Source organism: Hydra vulgaris, chromosome 15 (assembly GCF_038396675.1).
Source record: "Hydra vulgaris chromosome 15, alternate assembly HydraT2T_AEP".
NCBI lineage: Eukaryota > Metazoa > Cnidaria > Hydrozoa > Anthoathecata > Hydridae > Hydra > Hydra vulgaris.
Genome location: NC_088934.1, coordinates 30,589,190 through 30,612,345, shown reverse-complemented (window position 1 = coordinate 30,612,345; position 23,156 = coordinate 30,589,190). Strand labels below are relative to the sequence as shown.

The 23,156-nt window shown below is 27.2% G+C and overlaps 1 protein-coding gene across 1 annotated transcript in view; it reads right to left on the bottom strand.

Moving 5' to 3' along the window:
* Window positions 1–268: 268 nt before the first annotated feature.
* LOC136092403 (latent-transforming growth factor beta-binding protein 1-like) overlaps window positions 269–23,156 on the bottom strand; it is a 66,949-nt gene continuing 44,061 nt past the window's right edge. Inside the window, exons 10-14 of the mRNA XM_065820592.1 lie at window positions 16,052–16,219; window positions 15,773–15,943; window positions 7,745–7,827; window positions 7,591–7,655; window positions 269–495 (exon numbers count right to left, since the gene is read on the bottom strand). Coding sequence (XP_065676664.1) covers window positions 465–495; window positions 7,591–7,655; window positions 7,745–7,827; window positions 15,773–15,943; window positions 16,052–16,219 — 518 coding nt within the window. The 3' untranslated portion in view covers window positions 269–464. The remainder of the gene's footprint in view (window positions 496–7,590; window positions 7,656–7,744; window positions 7,828–15,772; window positions 15,944–16,051; window positions 16,220–23,156) is intronic.

Below are 23,156 nucleotides of genomic sequence, written 5' to 3'. Positions count from 1 at the left end.
AAAAAACAAACAAAAAGGAATTCATAAATATTAAACAGTGTAATAAATACTATTTTGTTAAAATGATGACAAACAGTAAATATAATATTAAAGTAATATTATATTTATAACTAAAATAAAAATTATGAGAAAGACAATTTTGAATAAACATTTCTACAAAAAATACAACATTTCTAACAAAACAGATATCTTTATTAATCGAATCTAAAACTTGATTCCTGAATCTGCAATGAAAAATAAAAACCTTTAAAAAAAAATTCACGAAGAGTAAATATAAATAAACAATGTAAACTTAAATAATAAATTTTTAAATAGAGAAATATTTAAATAATGAAAAGTTTCATGTTAACTAATGATCTAAAAATTCTTTTACTCAAAGTCGTCATTTGATTAACGAAATAAAATTTTCTAATCGACTTCCAGCCAACGTATACATTCCTGACAATATTTTTTAGATTAAATCATTAAGGATTTGTCAGATAACTTTTTACGCTTCTAAAAAAAATGGTTTATGTACTTTTTTTTAATTTATTTAAATAATAAAGATTATTAAATATTATAAATATTTCTTACATATATTACAATATAGAAACATATTAATACATAGTAAATATTAGGAAATATATTACAATATAATGGGGTAGCTATATTTAATTAAATTACAGTTGCATAGCTATAAATTTCAAAGAATTCTTTTTTACATTGTTATTATTGTAATGTAGAGGGAAGGATAAATATATGGAATACCAATAACATTTATCCGCATTTCTTTTATGAAATTAAAATTAACATTTTTATTTTAAAATTTTTATGAGTCATTAATATTTATTTATATGTATATATGTATATAAAAGTAAAATGAAGAAATTTGTTTGTAAGAAAAACAATATTAACATTAACAAAAACATAAGGAATGGATCATTATTATCAAATAGCAGGGTAACAAATATGCAATTTGTATACTAATACAAAATATACAAAAACAACAAAATAATTATTGTTTCATTTATTTGTCTCATTCAGCATCTCACTTCTACCATAACTTAAAAACATCACTATTTCTGTAGTATTATTGGCTGCAATAACAATATTTACAATTCCTATAGCATTATTGGCTTCATAGTCGTATGACTCAAAGAAAAATTGTCAAGATTACATTCAATAAAATATTATGGATTAGTAAAATTTTTGCTTATAACTAAAGCCTCTTTTAATTTTAAAACGTGCTCATGTTTTGCCCATGTTTTGTGTAAGCAGTTATTTGTAGTTTTTCATAAAATAAGCTAACGCTCCAAAATTTTTACCAATTTTTAATTCAGTCAAGTTATTAGGCCAACCTTGATTTAAAAGCACTTCTTCTCTTTTTAAAAGTAAATTTACAACCGTGCACTTTAAATGTTTTCATATTTGCAATAAACGTTTATTGCAAATATGAAAACATTTAAAGTGCACGGTTGTAAATTTACTTAAGTTAACATTTACGGTTGTAAATTTACTTAAGTTAACATTTCTTCAGTTAACATTTATGAGAAAAATATTTCATAGTTAACATTTGTGAAAAAAATATTTCATTGTTCCTAAAAGGAATCGCATTAAGCTACCATGATTGTTGATGCTTTTACATATTCTATCTCTTTCGTTTTACCTGTTACTCTATAAAGTCTCTATATAGAACATACAGTATCGAACAAAACGAGTGCAACCAAATAATGCTAATTTAGTTTCTTTATATAAAAGTGCTGCATTTTTTCAATTTAGAGAAATAACTATGTAACTGTTTAGAGACAAAGTTCTTCAAGTTTTATTCATCACAAAGTTCATTATTTGTACACGAAAATTAATATATTAATCAAAAGTATTAATCAAAAGTATTAAAAAAAGTTAATTTCCTTCTGACAAAACAAGTGCAACTCGAGAAAATGTTGACCAAGCTGTATTTTGCTATCAATATTTCGTGGCGAATCCTTTGTTGTCGATCACAGCCTTGCATCTTCGAGGCATAGATTCGATCAGGTGATCAATGAAACTTTGTGGAATCGCTGCCCAAGCTTTTTGTCTTGAAACCACTGCTTGACTACTTTTGCAATGTGTTTCAGATCGTTGTCTCGCTGAAAATCCCATTTTATTGGCATATTCCATTCAGCATGAGGTAACATAACATCTTTCAGGATATTTTTATACATGAAACGGTCCATTATTCCATCGTTTCAATGTATTGGACCTTGACCGTTAGCAGAAAAACACCCCCAGACCATAACATTGCTTCCACCATGCTTCACGGTCTTTTGGCAGTAACGTAAATCGAGGCGTTTTCCGGCCGGTCGACGTACACGGCAAATGCCATCGCTCCCAATGATGTTGAACTTCGATTCATCACTGAACAGGACAGTTTGCCATTTCTGCACATTCCAGTCAATAGGAGATGTAGCAAAGAGAAGTCCTTGCTTCTGGCTTTGCAGGGCGTCGAGAAAATAATCCGGCTTCAACAGCACGTCGTCTGATTGTTCGGTCCGATACAGGCTGCTCTATTTGCTTTTGTATTTCGACTGATGATATCCAGGGATTCTTCTTGACGGATCTCACGATCATAGAATCCTCTCTAGAAGTGGTGGAACGTGGTCTTCCACCCTTGTTATCTGCTGCCAACTTCCCCGTAGAACGATATTTGGAACATAGTCTAGATAGGGTCCATTTTTTCACGCGATATTTATCACAAATACTTTTTTGTGACATTCCACTTACGTAATCGCCAATAATTTTCTTTCTTAGTTCCAATCCAAGACTGTAGAGAGCCATTTTTGCACTTTAAGTCATAAAAATAATAAAAATAAATAATCACGCTTCTCAAGGCTTACCGTGTACATTTACCTTGTGATGATACAATAATGCTCTGTGGAACACAACGTCTTGGTTGGATGTGGACTGTATTGATGTAATGAAACACTTGTTGTATTTTACTTCTTGTATTGATGTTCTTCGATAAAACACTTTGATAAAATTCACTTCGATGAACTGTCTTATAATACTGACTGATTGACTTCCATATACTGACTGAATTACATGTCGATTTACATGTCTCTTATATAGTAAAATGAACCTGTGTGAACCTGTTCTGGAAGATTCTAGATGCTTCTTTTCGATGCATCTAGATGCTTCTGAATGTTTCTGGATATTTCTGGATGCTACTGGATGCTTCCAGATGCTTCTTCTGGAAACTTCTGGAAACTTCTGGAAGCTTCTGCATGCTTCTGGAAACTTCTGGAAACTTCCTTTAATTATTAAAAAACTTCCATGACGTTGACACGCACCAGACTTAAGAAAATGAAACAAACCAAAAAAGTTGCAATTGTTTTGTCCGCTGCAAAATGGCACTGTTCAACGAAATTCTGCCTGTGTGCTGTCACCTGTCAGCAGAGTGCTCATGTCATGGCATGCTATGACTCCAGACTCCTGAACTGTTTGCTGTGGTAGTATAGTTCGTTTCGTTTTTAAGACATGTAAAATTAGGAACACATTTTAGCATTGTTCGATGTTGGTTGCAAATGTTTTGTCTAATACTGTATATACTCTACATACTAAAAACTATTGCTTACAGGTCATTCAAAAAAATCTTCTTTTGATTTATCAAGATCTTAGAGGTTTATATAGTGATTTTAAAGACCTTTCAAAACAACGATGTGATCAACTACAAACAGTTTTTATCATAAACAGGGATTAAGTAAATGCAGGAAATAATTCTTTACTAAGTTCCAAACTAAAGATTACAAAATTAGACATAGACAATACAAAATTAAACATAATTAAATATTAGGTCTACTCAAGGATTAAATGATTTGCCCAGAAGATTTGATTATTTTACAAAGATAGTTGTCTAATTGACTGCAGGTACATTAACTTGGATAGAAACAAAGATAAACAGAAACACAACATTCCTGAAATAAATTTTAAAAAAATCCGAACAAAAACAGAAAAAGGGGAATAAAATATAGATTCCGCTGAGCAAAGTGGGAATATATGTGGAAATATTGGCAAAAAGCTTATTCATAACACATTCGATGCATACCAAAAGATAATCATGTATTAAATATCAAAATAAACAGACCAAAAGTTAGTTATAAATAATGGTTTGCAACTTTCCACAATTCTGAGACCATTGACGTTTTACAAAAATTAATGTTCAATTATATAAACAGATGTGTTAAGAGTTGAACATCTTGCTACTAAAAAAATTAGGTATAACTCCAACGACGAAAAAATTCTTGCTAATAGCTGGGAGCTGATAGAAATAAATGATTCGACAGGTAAAATCTTGGAACAAAGAAAGAATGGTAGCTAGTAAAAAGTGTCACATATACTTTAAGGAAAAGTTATCAAAAAAAATCAAACAGCAAATAGAGTAAATTGCTAACCTTTTTTGTGGTCTGACCTATTGGATGCAGAAAATGAAGCAAAAGGAGGTTATTTTTCAGTAAGGCTAATTGTAAGCAAAAAATCCCTAGAGTTGTAGTTTTTGAATCATATATGTTTTAGTATGTCTCCATTAGCTGTTTTTGAGATAACGACTGATATGTTTAAAAATTTCAGCAAAATCATTGATCGTCATGAGTTTACAATTTACGCACCTCTTTTATGAAAAACATCAAATATTATTTCTGAAATACTATTATTAAAGGTCAGAAAAACATATGTAGGCTCTTCATCTCTAAATGCTAAATAACAATTTTCAAAGTTTAAAAAAATTATTTGAGAAATTTTTTAAGAAAAAACAACAATTCTCATATAAAATAAACATTTCATGTTCAGTGGATCTTCTTTGAAAAATTAAATTGATTCTTATATAAAAGGCTATTGGAAATAAAGTAATTGTAATTAATGAGTTCTGAAAACTTTAAAGATAAAGAAAGCAGGCAAATACCAACATTTTCAAAGTCATTCTTATTCAAAATTGAAATAACTTTTGCTATTTTTAATTGTTAAGGAAACACTTGATGGATAAGTGCTCCATGGACTTTAAAAATGATATCTTATAACATGTAAAGTAAAGCGGCATAGCTAGAAGTCATAAAATATACATTAAATAAAACATTTTAAGTTTTATAATTGTTTAAAATGGAATTAGAGATTAAGCAATATCTGTGTATATTAATATCGAGTAGCAAAACCCTGGGTTAACCACACAAGTTAAACATAACATTGTTGAAATAGTCTAAAACTTGTTGACAGATGCACTGATGTAAACTGTTGGACTATTTGAACTATTTCAGTGACTATACACCATTATCTACTTTACTGTGTTCTTTTGTGTAAGTTGTTTACTAAACTGTAAAAACAAATACTTATTTTTAACTAATTTTTCAATAATATATAATATTAACTAGTGTGATGTTGAATATATCGTATTAATTGACATAGTCAATAAAATACTACAAATAGTGTAATAATCTTAAGATGAATGCAAATATCTAAATAACAATTATTTACTTCTGTTTACAATGAGTTATTTAGACTTAATAATTTTTTTAAGTAAATAAACAGTAAACTTACTTGACATACATAATACTTACTTACTTACATAGAGTTTAAATTATTTGTTTAGTTTTTTTATACTTAAGATCAAGGATGGCCACAATAAGGCCTGCGGGCTGTATCAGGTTCTCAGCGACCATTTGTCAGGCCCTTCAGTTACATAAATTTTTTTAAATAACATAACCGACTGAGACTAATTTACAAAGAAATGCAAAGTTTACAAATTTTTATAAAATATTTAAAAAATTTGTAAACTACTTTCTTTCTTTTTTGCGAATTTAGACAAAACGGTATCTTCTTCAACACAACGAAAAATGACAAAAAAATGTGGTGTATTTAACAGTAAATAACAAACAAAATACTATTTTGGTGAATTTAATTTGGTGCCAGTGTACAAAGAATAAAAATTAAGGTTGACACTATAATTCAAAACATTCAAAAACTTATAATCAGTTTGTCAATGAGGTACGGAAAAGAAAAGCAAAAGTATTGAAACATAATTTAGTTGGACAACAAGATGCAAAATACCGAAATACTGAAACAAGGACAATACCGAAAAAAAAAGGGCTTCTGTTGCAAGCTATGAAATAAGTCTTTTTTTATCAAAAAATTGAAAACCATTCTGTGATGGGGAAATTATTAAGGAATCTCTAGAAAATACTTTTAAAAATGCATTTTGAAGAGATTTCAATTTGCCCTGAAAAATTTAAAGTTTTGAATAATGTCTTTCTCTCAAGACAAACAATAACACTAAGATTTTGCTAATGATCTGAGTTTTTCAGTGGCTCAAATATAAAAGCATTTCAGTGTTATTTGATAGTTATTGATGAATAAACCTATATATATCAGAAACTGCTTGATTGCTTATTTTTTTCCGTGGTATTGATAAAGATTACTTTGTTACTGAAGAGTTATTTGATGTATATCTTTTCACAAGTCAATAGCAAAAACATTTTTAAAAGTCAATAGCAAAAATATTTTCACAAGTCAATAACAAAAACATTTTCACAAGTCAATAGCAAAAACATTTTCACAAGTCAATAACAAAAATATTTTCACAAGTCAATAACAAAAACATTTTCACAAGTCAATAGCAAAAACATTTTCACAAGGCAATAGCAAAAACATCCACAAGTTTCCAAAAACTTTAAGGAATTTTAAGTGAATTTTAGAAATGCTGGGAATTTTTGGAAAAAACTCTATAATGTTTAATGCAGTGATGTTTCAAGAGAGGTGTGTTTTTAACAAAAACAGATGGTATTTTACAAAAAATCTGATCAAAATAAATATAGCAACTTAGTTAATAAAGCAAAAATAATGTGTGCCTTGCTTAGTAGCACATACTTGTGTAAAAGTGTGTTTTCTTGGACGAAATTCGCAAATTCTAATATAAGATCTGTATTGACAGATAACAACATGCTAAATAGTTTAACAAACGCAACCAGTCAGTCGCGATTCTTATATTTTTTCTCAATATTGTTAATTGACATTCAAAATATTGAGAGAAAAAGGCAGATTCCCAATAAACTATTTATTTTATTGTACCTAACATCTAGTTAGTATATGTATGCATAGTATTTCTTTGCTAGACTAGAATTAACAAACTCAATATTTTTAAGAAAGAAATATTTTTAAAAACCTTCAACCTCAAATAATAGCTAAAAAACTAACATTGTCCCACATCAAAACAGATATGGCCACCCCTGGCTTAGACTAGTAATATTATCTATTTAAGATATTATTTTTTACAGTGTTTTCAAAACCTGATTAGTGCAAACTTTACAATGAATAATTGTACCAGATTTTTAAATGAACTTTTAAGTAATTTATTACATTGAAAATGTTTTGTTTAGCTTTTTATTTTAGAATCATGTTGATATCAAAAAAAGCTTTTTTATTTCGCAAATGGTTTGCATGTAAGTTTAAAAACTTTTGCTTTACTAAATTATTAACACAGTATTGTTTTATTAAACATTTACAATAATATTTTAACCCCAAATTTATTAAATAGATTAAAAATGAGTAAAATATTATAGTGAAAAGGAAAATAAATGCTATACATACTTGATAGAATTCAATTTCAAGTTGAATGGTACAGTTTTATTGAACTTCTTATAAACGTTTTGTATCTTAAAAACAATTAGTTATTAAACAATCAAATATTAATGAAAAGACAAACTTAGTAAGATATTGGTAAAAATAAGTTAAAAATAAATACTGCAGTTTTAATTTTGTCTTCCAGGGGTTTATTTACATCATAATCTTCATCTGTGAAAATAATACTAAAGTTTACTGTCACATCTAAAAACATTTACAAAACTATTTTTCAGATAAAAAAGATAATATTTATCTTAATTTAAAAAGTTAACAATAATAAAGAGCTTAAGGTAAAAATAGAGAGACTTACTATAAAAAAAAGAAGGATTTGGACAAAAAAAAAGTAGAAAAAAAGAAAAATCAAACAACAACAAAAAAAAACCTGAAAAATCTCTTTGTTAAAAATAAATCTTTTGAGGTGGGGGATAAAATAAAAGATAAAAATTATTGTGGATAAATTGTTTCTATACTCAAAAAAGGCAAATATGAAAAGCCAAAAATTTTTATATGATCTTTTGTGACCTATCAATCTAATTATAATATCAATCTAATTAAATTAAAAAAATTTGTGACTTAGTTATAATATTAATTTGACTTATTATTAATTAGTAATAACTAATTAGTTAATTAATATTAAGTGAAATATTTATAATATTAATTTAATATATCTCAAGTAATTAAATAAATTGAGAGTTAGAATTTAGTTAAGCAGTATCTAAATATAAGAGTATTATTACTAAATAAAAAAAGTTTTATTAACAAATAAAAAGAATATTACTAAGAAATATCTTGACATCACTTTAACATTTTCATATCAATTTATAATAAACAGTTGTAGTGCTTTTGAAAATATTTTATGTAAATTATTCAAATGTTAGTCATAACAATTGTCTGACTTTTTAATTTTAGAAACAACTTTGATTTACTCTTCAGGCTAGTTTTTATCATGATTTTACATTTATAGATTTCTGAATGCAAAAATCATGAAACAAGTTGCATCATGACTTTGCATCCAGAAATATATAAATGTAAAAAGTTAATGGAAATTTGGTCTGTAGCTATTTGGATTTAATTGGAAGGAGTTTAATGTCAAATACAAATAAAAATATAGTTAAATACAGACCATACATTTAATATAATTCCTTATTCCATTAAATTATTAAATATCATAACCAGTAGCTACCATGTTAGTACATGCCTTACTTGAATTAAAACTTATGCAATCTTCATCTATAAAATTATAACCCAATTTTTTTTGTTGACATTTTGTTCACTTTATTAAGAGTAAAAACTGGATCATGACTAATTTGGCCAGACAATGAAGTTATATAACTACATAATAACTACAGTATAGTTGATTACAGAATGCTTGTTGTTGTTCTTGTCATGAGGAAAGTTTTAAAAACGCTGCTTTTTAGATCAACTTTTCTTTAATTGCAAACAATAACTTATTTAGCAACATATGAATCCAGTCATTTAAAATTAAATTTTTTTAAATAAAAATTATTCTACATTGAAATTATGTAATCTTAATATATTTAGCATATAAAATGGATAATATTTGGCATAAGTGGAAACAATATCTCATTCAACAGTATATCAAGCAAACAAAAAAACCCACACTGCCTTTTTTACAGATGTTGCTTATTTGTTACAAATATTGCCAAAAAACCATGTGAAAATCTCTTTATAAACTGTTAGGAGACTAAGGGTAGTTCAAGGCAGTTTTTTATCATTTTGAAATATATTTCCTATTAAAGGATCATTGTTCACTCCTTTCCTTCTTGTTTTTTTATATTAACTATATACCTGATTGAATAAAGCATTTTTTCATCCATCATGGTTAAAACTAGTTTCTAAACATTTTGTAAACAGTATATATTAAACCTCTGATTGAGTTCTCTCCTCCAACTTGGTATCTATTTAGAAAGCTGACATAAAAAATTAGAAAGTATTCAATGCAGTGAAATAATGGTGATCCCCACTTTAACAACATGAAAATATTGACTCCAAATAATTAGATTGGGATTAGATCAAAGATGACAACTTTGTTCAGATATTTAAAATATGTATTTCGTTTTTAATACAACTTTTATTTAAAATATGTATGTACTTATTTCATTTGAATATTTCATACTGTGACCTTTTGTTTATAAGATTTAAAAACTTACAATATTTAACATAATTTTACAAATTTTGAATCGGAATTAAATCAAAAACTAAAACAAAGGTATACATAATAAAAAGATAATAATAACAATTTTTTAAAAATTTTAAAAAACTTATTCTAACAATTTTTTTTATTTATCATATTTTATATTTCAAATATACCTATCCTAGTTTATTAAAAATACTTACAAATATTTTTTAAATATAAGATAATGAGTAATTTATTTTTCTTGTTTAATATTATTTGTAAATCAATCAGTTCAAAACTGGATTTGAATTTTTTAATTGATGTAGATTCTACCATCTTTTCCTGTAAACTATTCCTTCAAGAAATAACCTTGTTTGTAAAGAGGTTTTATCTACTTAAACAACTTTTAACAATTTCATATTTAACAGGATGTTTACAACTTTCCTTATTTTCCTTTCCCATTTTAAACACCTAATATAACTTCTTATATAGCACCTTTCTTTGAGTTTGACATTTTTCATAAAATATGAATATCTTTTATTACTTGCAGAAAAAGGTTTTTTTTTTAATTTTTCGAAATTCAAGAGTTTTTATTCCATTATGCATTCATCAGGTTTTTTATGCCATTTTGAAATAATTTTGCTTTGGAAGAAAAAGAGGTAACATTCTCCTATAAAAGTAACTGGAAACCTTGTTTTAGACAATAAATGCAATAAAAAATATTTATTTTTTTATTGCATTTATTGTCAAAAACAAGCTTATATTTTAAAATTAATTTTTTCTTTTTATAATATTAGGATATATTAAGGCTTTTATAAAATTTAGATATTTATATAAATTTATATAATATTAATTATAAAATTATATAATTAATTTATATAACTTTATATAATAATTTATATTAACTAAATAAAGAATATTAAGGCTTTTATATAAAAAAATCTGCATTTTTTGAAAACAAGTAAAAAACATTTTAAAGCAATTTGAAAAACAGCTGTAATTTACTCAAATAAACAGTTTTAAACATGTTTTCTATTGAGAAAAACAAACTCTTCTTTGATTAAAATGTGTTATCATTATAATTTTTTTTTATGGTATTAACTACTCCTGATGAGAAATAAATTGATGTTTCATGAAAGATTTTCCATATTTGATTGTAGTAAAAAATGATAAGAAAAATCCATCATCTTCTAGATTTTAGGTGCAAAATATATGTGCAATAGGGTGTTGACATTTTTACATCGTATATATGCCCTATATTATTTTCAAATGAACATTTATGTATAATAATTGAAAATCATGTTCATTTGCATTAACATATAGAAAAGGTCACTCACTCATGAATAAAAAAATATTAGTAATCGTAAAAATCAAGTCAGATTTGTATTTGCAGTTTGTATTCGATTTCATTTTTTTCCCTATTATTAGACAGAATAAATTTTAAATTGAGTTTCTCAGAGTTTATACATAAAAGCATGCCATTTAAAGCAACCTTTACTGCTCTTTCAGCACAAATATTGCTGGGCTAGATGTTTGCAATAATTGACGGTTTTATAGTCTACAAATGGTTTTATATAATACCAACTACTTCTAGTTGTTCTCTAGATGAGCTAACAAGAAAATAACTGGAAGATAAATTGCTACTAAATTCTATCATGAATAATGAAGAGATTGCAAATTATTGGGATCATTAATTTTAAAAAAATATTCTTTTTTTTGTTCATAGAAAAGTAAATAATAGGTTATATATCATTTCTCTATTTAAGCTTCCAAGTTTTAAGTTTCAATTGTTTTAAAGCAAAAGTTTTAAATTAAGTTTTATATTAGTTGTCAAATGCTGCTATACGATTTTATAAATTTCAAGTATAAATTGAACAGAAGAGTAACGTAAGCCAGGCAGATTTTTCTTGACATGCAGAATCAGCAACCCAATTCAAAACTCTACCTAAAATATAACATTTACATGAAACTTATTGTGGAATATCAAATCCAAGTTCACCCAAATTTTTTTGAGGTCTAGTACTGTATCATTTTTATTTTTACCAGTATAACAGCAGTTATATCTGTTATAATCATTTTTATAAAGTTTTATAACCAAAAAGGTTAAGAACTTCCACCAATTCAATAAAAAAAAGTTTCTGTTTTTTATCATCTAAGACAAAAAGAGCTAATTTTTTTAATAATATTTTTCAGAACCCTTACTAGGTGTTCATGCTTAAAACATTTAAAATATTTTCTATCAAAATAGAGACACCGAATTTTATTTTATAAATTTTGTTGAAATGATATTTTCGAGTGTTTTGCTTTTCTTATAGTTGCTCTATATATTAATGACTGATTAGGGGTGCATAACTGAGTGGTGCATGACTGAGAGGTGCATGACTGAGAGGTGCATGACTGAGGGGTGCTTACAACTAATCAAACATCTTTAAAAAAATTACAAAAGGCAGCAACATTTCTGAAAGTTAACATTGCAGCTGTTGATAATTTTACAGCTAGTAAAGTTTTCTGTATCAAGAATAAATAAAATAATCAGTATCAAATAAATAATTAGTATCTCGATTATCAAAGTATCACAATCAGTTTTCAGAATCTTCTGTAATTGAGTCATTCAGGTTTTTCACTTTGGAAGTTTCAGATTCGCCTTGATGAATAAACTTTTGTTGGCTCAGTTAACTAGAACAATATCCTGCACTTCTTTGGGTTTCCATCGGCATATTATATATCTTTTTGTCTTCACTTGTTAGTCATGTATCTTTTATATAAGTAATATCAAACAATTTAAAAAATTTTTATTAATATTTTGGTTTTCCTAAATATTTAACATAATCTGCTAAAATATTTTTTATTTTATGATGAGCTTTGATAAAGGTCAAATTTAGCACAATTCTCTCAGTTTATAGAAAACTATTTTGATTCCACTTAAACTTTTCTAAACAGTATAGTTATTAGAGTTTTAACTTTCCTTAAATTCTTTAATAACATTTTAAAATCTATATTTTTTTTCTCTAAATTTTTAGTCCAGTTTTTATTGTTATTGCTAATCAAATACTTTGATTGTAAACTATAACTAACATTTTAGAATAATTTCATTAATTAATTAATTTCATTAACATTCAGAAACATTTCAGAAACATTTAATAAATTAATTGGTAGTATGAAGCTATTTAAAATCTATATTTTTTTCTCTAAAATTAGTTACATTTAAAAAAGATGATTATTCAAAAATATTTAAAAAGTTTTTTAAAATGAAGCTTTGATTTGCATAAAACATATTATTACAAATATTAAGTATATTGTTGTTTTCAGAGATGGTTTTTATTGCATATTCATTCTGTTTTTAAATTTATGTATTTGATAAAAAAAAATTAATGTAATATAACAACTTATCTTTAAAAAGCATAACTTTGGTATAGCATTATTTAAGAAAATATTTTTCCTTTAGTCAATGACTTTTTTTAATATAATATCAAATAACAGATATATTCAAGCAATACACATAAATACTCTAATGTTTAGGGTTTCAAAAATGTCATAAAAGTTATTAAAAGTCAAATCTCTTATGTGCAACCACTTCATTAAATAAAAAATCCTTCTAGAAAAACCAAAAATTTGAAATTTTAAAATTTTGAATAATCTGATTTTAAAATTTTAAAACTTTCAGTTAAGAGAGTACATTTTTGATTGTTAAATTTAATTTTTTAAAATGTCATAACTATTATGAACAAAGATTGTAAACTGGTAATTTGATTTATAAGGAAACATTCTTACTGATCCTAAACAACATCAATAAAAAAGATAAAAAGAGAACATGAAATAATGGAATATTGATTTTAAATTATGTTAGGGAACATAGAATTGTAATAAAGATGGTATATTATTAGCTTGTGTGAGTATTTTTTTTTGAATCCAATTATTGTATCATGATAAGTTTTTGCAGAGAAATACTTTACATATTTATATTGACAAAGATTATGCCATTAATTTTATCTTTCAAATTTTTTATTTAATTTTTAAGAAATTGAAAAGTGATTCATGAATGCTTGATGTTGCCATCAAAATGATTGAAAAACATTAGAAACTTTTACAGAGGCCTAAAGAATAAGTTAAAATATCAATAATATATATTAAAATAAAGTAAATCATTCAAATATACTAACAACAGTAAAGGCATGAGAAAACCACTTGAAGGATGCTATATAAACAAACCACTATCAATTGTGCCAAAATCTTTTCAAGTGCTTATTAGAGCATAGAAAGTAGAATGTTTAAAACAAACCCAAATTAACAACCATATAAAAATTAAGAATTGTTGAGAAAGTGATGGATATGAGAATACATAACTTATTTAAGAATATATCTAATATTAGATAATAATAATACTGGTCTATTGTGGTCATGTTTATAGTCATTTTTATGGATTAGTATAAGAAATGCTGTTTTAAAAAGAGTAGGAGACACATTCAGTGATAAATGAAAGACTTAGTTAATAAGTATTGGAGAAATATCATAAGTAAGAAATTGAAGAACAGATGTTGGAATGCATTTAAGAACAGAAGTCTTGTAACAGTTTCAACAAAAAAAGAAACTGATTATAGTTTACTTTGGTCAGTAAATTTAATAAACATTGGATGAAAGTTTGGTTTTTTTATTTACTTACGGAAGTCAGGCGTAAAAAATTACTCAAAATATCCATAATGTATATTTAAATAATTATAATTAAGTTTATAAGTAAAAAAAAAGTTTTATCATCATTCATGTGACATTTATTCAGAGGTCGTAAAAAAAAAAGCAGAATTTAAAGCAGAAAAGAAGAAGCAAATTATTTTATAAAAGTAAAACTTAATTTTAACAGACTTTAAATTAAATACGATTTTAAAAAATTAAATTTAGTTTTAATGGAATGTATAATAGTAAAATTTAAAATTTAAAATTTAGTTTCAAATAAATGTAAAATAGTTTTGCAATTTTTATTATAATTTTTTTCTAATCGTCTGCTAACTAATTCATTACGTAAAATATAAATCTCTCCATCACAGACTCCATCATCTCCATCATAGATTATTATAAGCGAAGGAAATATAAAAACATTTTTTTCAACTAAACTTTCAGTGAGATTTAAAACTAAATTTAATTGCAATACAGTATTTGATAATATTTTCAAAATATCAATAGTTTTTAGGCTCCTGTAACAAATATAATCTCGATAATTACAAAATATTAAAAGCAAAGGATTTTAAATCTGAAAGTAGAAAAGAGGATGTTACCAATAGTTTACAATATTACTTTTATTTTCAAAAATTATTTCTAGACTACTCTTAGCCCTATAATGAAAACATGGCTAGGATATGCAAGAAATCTGCAGAATGTGAAAATTTTTACAAAAAAAAAAACAGGCAGCTCAAACTGTTGGCGGGCGACCAAAATTAGCAAACTGGCCACATTCAGCCACCCTTTTGGGGACCAACCAACTAAAAATCTGAGTGTACACCCCTGTATACGTACCTATAGCTTGATATCTCCCTCTCTCTCTCTCTCTCTCTCTATAAATATATATATATATATAAATATTTATATATATATATATATATATTTATATATATATATATATATATATATATATATATATATATATATAAATATATAAATATATATATATATATAAATATATATATATATATATAAATATATATATATATATAGACAGAGAGAGAGAGAGAGAGAGAGAGAGAGAGAGAGAGAGAGAGAGAGAGAGAGAGAGAGAGAGAGAGAGAGAGAGAGAGAGAGAAGGGAAAAGGGGAGTTAAAGACAGCGAGTATGCGGTTTCACTTTTTTGCCAAAAAACTAGATTTCAATTTTTTTTAACAAAAGCATCTTATTTCACAAGTTTAAAAAATGAATATAGTGTTATGTAAATTAGATATGTCAAATTAACTAAAAGTTTTTTTGTTTCTAATGTTTTGAAAAATTTAAGTATCAGTATTGTTTTTAAAGGTTTTTAATTAGACATACTATTGCATTTATTTAAAGAGCAAGTTTTTTCATCTGTATTACTTCCATTGCATGGTAAACCTCCATATTTTGGTAATGGATTTGAGCAGCTACGATACGTTGTTTTTACACCATCTTGACACGGTTGACTGCATAATGACCACAAAGACCATTGGGTCCATCCACCATTCACTGTGAAAAAAAAAAGTTTTTATATTCATAAAATTTCGTTTTAACTTAAACTTAACTTAAATTAAAAACATTACAAAAAAAACATTTAAAAACATAAAAAACATTCACCTTGACATATTTTATTGTTTTCAAGGTATCGCACATTTAAACCAAGACAATCATATCCCCCATCAGCTGGTGCAGGATTGTTACAATACCTCTCTAGTCTAATAGAGCAAATACAAAGGGAGTTTGAGCATGATTCATCAGTTGTCCAATTGCTCCAATTCCCATCAACTAAAATTTATTTTTAATTCTTTTTTATAAACTAATCATAATATAAAAAAACAAATAAATTTAATATAAATAAATTAGGACATAACCAAATTATACTTTAAATGTTTTTAACAACTATACTTAAAGAATCATACCAATTTATGATATTTATAATAAAATTACAATAAACTAATAATAAATATTATAACATTATAATTTAATTACAATCAAATTATTATATGCTATAGCCAATTAATAATTTTATAGTTAAATATATTACAATTAATTATTTCATTTTATCATTAGGTATATATATATATATATATATATATATATATATATATATGTATACATATATATATATATATATATATATATATATATATATATATATAAATATATATATATATATATATATATCAGAGTGTTAACTAGCCTGGTGGCACCGCGTATAACACCGGAATTCCCAATTTTTTTAAATTTCCCAAAGTTCAAAAAATTATTAAAAAAACAACCTTTAATCCTGTTATTAACAGACTTAGATTTTTAGTTTTACGCAAGAAATGTAGAAATACTTAGTAAATGAAGAAAATAATTTAGTTGAACGAAAACAATTACTTTCTTTACTAATGAAAAAGCGAAGGAAGTCACTCAATTCAAAGTCATTCTAAAAGCGCGGCGATTTCTTCAAAAATAAAATAAAAACTGTATTTTCTAATTGACGACGTCAGTTGTTCTTTGGATTTTTTATTTCGCTTGTTACTTTGTTTTTTTATTCGTGTTTTTATTTTAGACTTTTTATTTACAATACAAAAATTTTAAACTAACGAATGTTGTTTATCTTTAGTTAAGAATATAACAAAAATTTTAGCACAGTAATTATTCAAAAAATGACTTTGGTGGATGTAAATGTCATTTCAAAATTTCATTAAATAAAAGAATAAAAAGTTTTTATTAAGGTAATTAAAAATTCTGTTTGTAAATTAAATTTGCTGGTAAAGCATTTTAGTGTAAGCATTTTATTATTAACTTAAATCATTTGTGTTTGTAAATGTTATAAATTATTTGCGTAAAACAAAAAAAGAATACTACATTTACATAAGGTTTTGCAATTTTTGTTTAAATTTCGCAAAGAAATATTTTAATAAACATAAAGTTTAATTTACTAAAACAAAATTAATAAATACAAAAATCAATTTTTTTTTAAATTTACACATTTTACTCAAGGTTACAACTTAGAGAAATTAGTCGCTATGATTTACTTGCGTATCTCCCCCGGCCGTAGTTGTTTATTGAATTTAATTGTAAAATACAGTGAAAGTTTTTCTTACAAACATTTTATTTGACCAAAAAATTTACTCATAAAATATGGACATTTTATTTGACTAAAGTGACGAAACCTTTTTTAACAACGCAAATTTTTTTAACTTTTTATCCATTCTATTCGAACAAATTTCCATTCTATTGAAAAACGTTTCGCTTTAAAGACCTTGATATTCTTGAAATCTTTGACGTTCTATTAGTAATATTGATTTAAGTCAATTAAATAAAAGCGACAACAAAAATGCCTTCAAATAATGGAAAATACTATTTAAGAAAAAAATATAACAAAATTCAATCAAAAAATATTGTAACGTTATTTAAGAAACATAAAGAAACAACACGTGTGCAAACTATAGTCAACAATAGAAATCAGTAGTAAGCAAAAGTCCTCATCAGCCTGCATCTATTGTTAACGAACGTCCTCATCAGTCTACATCATCAGTAAGTGAAAGTCCTCATCAGTCTAAATCAGTAGTAAACGAAAGTCCTCTTCAGCCTACATCAGCAGTAAGTGAAAGTCCTCATCAGTCTACGTCATCAGTAAGTGAAAGTCCTCATCAGTCTAAATCAGTAGTAAATGAAAGTCCTCTTCAGCCTACATCAGCAGTAAGTGAAAGTCCTCATCAGTCTACGTCATCAGTAAGTGAAAGTCCACATTAGTCTAAATCAGTAGTAAATGAAAGTCCTCTTCAGCCTACATCAGGAGTAAGTGAAAGTCCTCATCAGTCTACATCATCAGTAAGTGAAAGTCCACACCCGTCTAAATCAGTAGTAAATGAAAGTCCTCTTCAGCCTACATTAGCAATAAGTAAAAGTCCTCATCAGCCTACATTAGCTGAAAGCGAAAACGATGTATATGCAGTTCCTTTAACTTCAGTTCTTGGAAAAAGAAAAAAAAACAAAGTCACACCAGCACAAATACCAATCAAAAATGTAGATGACCTACGAAATAAAACAACAGAAAAGTATGAGATGTTTTTTCCCGATTTTTTTTTATTCGTCATCAAAACAAGGTTGGTTTTGTAAAGTTTGCATATCGTTTGCCCCTGGAAAAAAAAGTAATCGTGCATTTATTGAAAACCCTGGCAAATTTGCAGATCACCCCTCGGAGCGTGCGAAAGATCACTTAAATACACATAGGCATACTATAGCTTTAAAAAATAAACAAGCTTTTGATGAAATATCTAAACAAGACTCGAGTATCTGGAAAATGCTGTGTGAAAATACTCTTGCAAAAGAAACATTAAAAACAAGTAACTCTCGCTTCGTTATTAAAACCTTCTTTAGAGTCACGCATTTGTTAATCAGGAAAAAATGGGCACATACTCATAATTTTTCAGACACTATTGAACTTATTGCTGCATGTGGTTGTAAGAAAGTTAAGGCGCACGTTTTGTCTGGCCCAGCAAACGCAACATATATGTCTCCAAAATATATTGCAAAGTATATAAACATTATCTTTGATTTTGTCAAAAATCCTTTACTCGAGTCACTTAGAAGAGGTGGGAGTTTTTCTTTTTATTCGGATGAAACTTCTGACATTACTTCGATTGAACAGTTAACTATACATGCCACTTTCGAACACAACGGCATCGTTAAAGAACATTTTATAGGGATAGTTCCTTTAAGTAAGCTCACCGGTTCTAGTCTATCAGCTCCAAATGTTTTTGATGTTATTCAAAATTTTTTTAGAGCTAACAGTATCTCATTTAAAAATGCAGAATTGACACAACAAGCGTCAATTCTGGTGAAAAAGGAGGTTTAAAAACTTACATTGAAGATGCTGTGCCACTGTGTGTTTGGATTGGGTGTACAAGTCACAAACTTGCGTTATGTTTTAAACATATTTTGAAAGACTTTCCTACTATTATGGAGGTAGATATTTTTTTACTTAACCTATGGAAGTTTTTTAAATACCGTACACTAGCCATGCATTTGTTGCAAGAATGCTCCGAAATCTATGGAGAACTAGAATCCATAGTTCCAGTGTGTCTAAGTGTAACTCGTTGGATTGCACACGATCGAGCTTGTTTAGTTGTGTTCAAAGGTTATAAACCAATTTTACAAGCTTTGTCAACATGTTACACCAAACGAAAAGAAGCAGAAGCACTCGGGCTATTTATACAAGTGAGTTCACAATCTAACATTGCAACAATATTAATGCTCTTAGATGTGTTTGAAGCCATTCGCCCACTTGTGCTAGCACTACAAAGTTCGCAAGTAGGAATTAGTCTCAGCGACATTCCAACTTATGTCAATCAAGCAAATCATAGTTTAAATGATTTAGTTTCGGGTACTCGACGAAACTATTTCACGGAAAAAAATTTTATTGAAATGAAATCAGCGACTGATGAAATAATTTTTTCGTTTCAAAATTATGTTATTTAATAAACGCCGAGAATGGGAAAACAGTTTCGATATACGTATATCAAAAGAAAAAGATCAAGAGATAGTAAAAAATTTAATTAAGTCAAGAAACAATTTTATGCCTCAAGAGATATGGAAGGTGATTAATAATGACCCTGTTTTGATAAGTGTTTATGCTAATTGTATGTTTTTGACTAAGTTACTCCTTATAGTTCCTTTGAGTGTAGCTTGCGTTGAAAGATTTTTTTCAGAATTAAAAATAGTTAAAAACCGTCTTCGAAATCAGCTAAGCCAACGCACATTAGAAAGCTTGATGATGATTGCAATTGAAGGTCCAAAGGAGTGTTTTGACGACGATTTGTTAGAGTACTTTGTAGACGAGTTAAAATCCAAATATGAGAATTATGTTGTAAATTGATAGTTTACAACATAAATCTCATATTTGGATTTTTTTATTTGAGACTACAGACTATTGATGAATATTTACTGTTTGTAATTTTTTTCATGAATTATTCACGGTGATTTATTTGTATTCCAACTGTGTTTTTACAATTTTTGCTTGTTGCAATTTAAACTAATCTAAAAGTTCTGTTGTACAAATTTAAATTTTATACTTATAATAAAAAAAAGTAAAGGAATAAGAAAGAATTCTGTATTTACAGCCATACAAGGTTATTGTAATCTAAGAAACTTTTGGAATGATAAAGCTTTTTCTTTTTTTTTTTTTACTCACCAGCCGAGCCGACATCAGCCTAAATTCCCAATCTGATAGAAACGCGGTATAAATTTTATTCCTGGGCAACACTCTGTGTGTGTGTATATATATATATATATATATATATATATATATATATATATATATATATATATATATATATATATATATATATAATATATATATATATATATGTATATATATATATATACATATATATACAGTATCAGACAAAAAGAGTGCAACCTAATAATGCTAATTTAGTTTCTTTATATAAAAGTGCTGCATTTTTTCAATTTAGAGAAATAACTATGTAACTGTTTAGAGACAAAGTTTTATTCATCACAAAGTTCATTATTTGTACACAAAAATTATTAATTTAGTCAAAAGTATTAAAAAAAGTTGATTTCCTTCTGGACAAAACAAGGGCAACTCGACAAAATGTTAACCAAACTGTATTTCGCTATCAATATTTCGTGCCGAATCCTTTGCTATAGATCATAGCCTTGCATTTTCGAGGCATAGATTCGATCAGGTGATCAATGAAACTTTGTGGAATCGCTGCCCAGGCCATTTGGATTTGTTCAAACAGTTAATCCTTATTACGAACACCTTCACGATTAAATCTGCGGTTGACGATCTCCCACAGGTTCTCAATAGGGTTGAGATCCGGAGATTGAGGCGGCCAATCCATCACCAATAGGTGGTTTTCTTAAAACAAATGCTTGACTACTTATGCAGTGTGTTTCGGATTGTTGTCTTGCTGAAAAACCCATTTTATTGGCATATTCCATTCATCATGAGGTAACATAACATCTTTCAGGATAATTTTTTATATGAAACGGTCCATTATTCCATCGTTTCAATGTATTGGACCTTGACCATTAGCAGAAAAACACCGCCAGACCATTACATTGCCTCCATCATGCTACACGGTCTTATGAAAGTAACGTAAATATAGGTGTTTTCCAGCCAGTCAACATACACGGCAAATGCCATCGCTCCCAAAGATGTTGAACTTAGATTTATCACTGAACAGGACAGTTCGCCATTTCTGCACATTCCAGTCAATAGGAGATGTAGCAAACAGGAGTCTTTTCTTCTGGTTTTTTAGTGAAATCAGCGGTTTCTTTGCAGGGTGTCGAGAAAACAATCTGGCTTCAACAGCACGTCGTCTGATTGTTCGGTCCAATACAGGCAGCTCTAATTGCTTTTGTATCTCGACTGATGATATCCAGGGATCATAGAATCCTCTCTAAAAGTGGTGGAACGCGGTCTTCCACCTTTGTTATCTGCTGCTAACTTCCCCGTAGAACGATATTTGGAACATAGTCTTGATACATTCCATTTTTTCACGCGATATATATCACAAATACTTTTTTGTGAAATTCCACTTACGTAATCGCCAATAATTTTCTTTCTTAGTTGCAATCCCAGACTGTCGGGAGCCATTTTTGCACTTGAAGTCATAAAAATAATAAAAATAAATAATCATGCTTCTCAAGGCTTACCGTGTTACATTTACCTTATGATGATACAATAATACTCTGTGGAACACAACGTCTTGGTTCGATGTGGACTGTATTGATGTAATGAAACACTTGTTGTATTTCACTTTTTGTATTGATGTTCTTCGATAAAATACTTTGATAAAACACACTTTGATAAACTGTCTTGATATTACTGACTGATTGACTTCCATATACTGACTGAATTACATGTCGATTTACATGTCTCTTATATAGTAAAATGAACCTGTGTGAGCCTGTTCTGAAAGATTCTAAATGCTTCTTTTCGATGCTTCTGGAAGCTTCTGGAAGCGTCTGGATGCTTCTGAATGTTTCTGGATACTTCTGGATGCTACTGGATGCTTCCAGATGCTTCTTCTGGAAACTTCTGGAAGCTTCTGCATGCTTCCGGAAACTACTGGAAACTTCTGGATACTTCCTTTAATTCTTAAAAAACTTCCGTGACGTTGACACGGACCAAACTTAAGAAATCAAAACAAACCAATAAAGTTGGACTTGTTTTGTCCGATGCAAAATGGCACTTGTCAACGAAATTCTGCCTGTGTGCTGTCACCTGTCAGCTGATTGCTCATGTCAAGGCGTGCTATGACTCCAGACTCCTGAACTGTTTGCTGTGGTAGTATAGTTCGTTTCGTTTTTAAGACATGTAAAATTAGCAACACTTTTTAGCATTGTTCGATGTTGGTTGCAAATGTTTTGTCCAATACTGTATATATATATATATAATTATAAATATATATATATATATATATATATATATATATATATATATATATATATATATATATATATATATATATATTTATATATATATATATATGTATGTATTATATATATGTATATATATATATATATATATATATGTATAAATATATATATATATATATATATATATATATATATATATATATATATATATATATATATATATATATATATATATATATATATGTATATATATATATATATATATATTTATATAATATATTTTCATAGATTTCTTAGGGCAGGTCATTAAAGAACT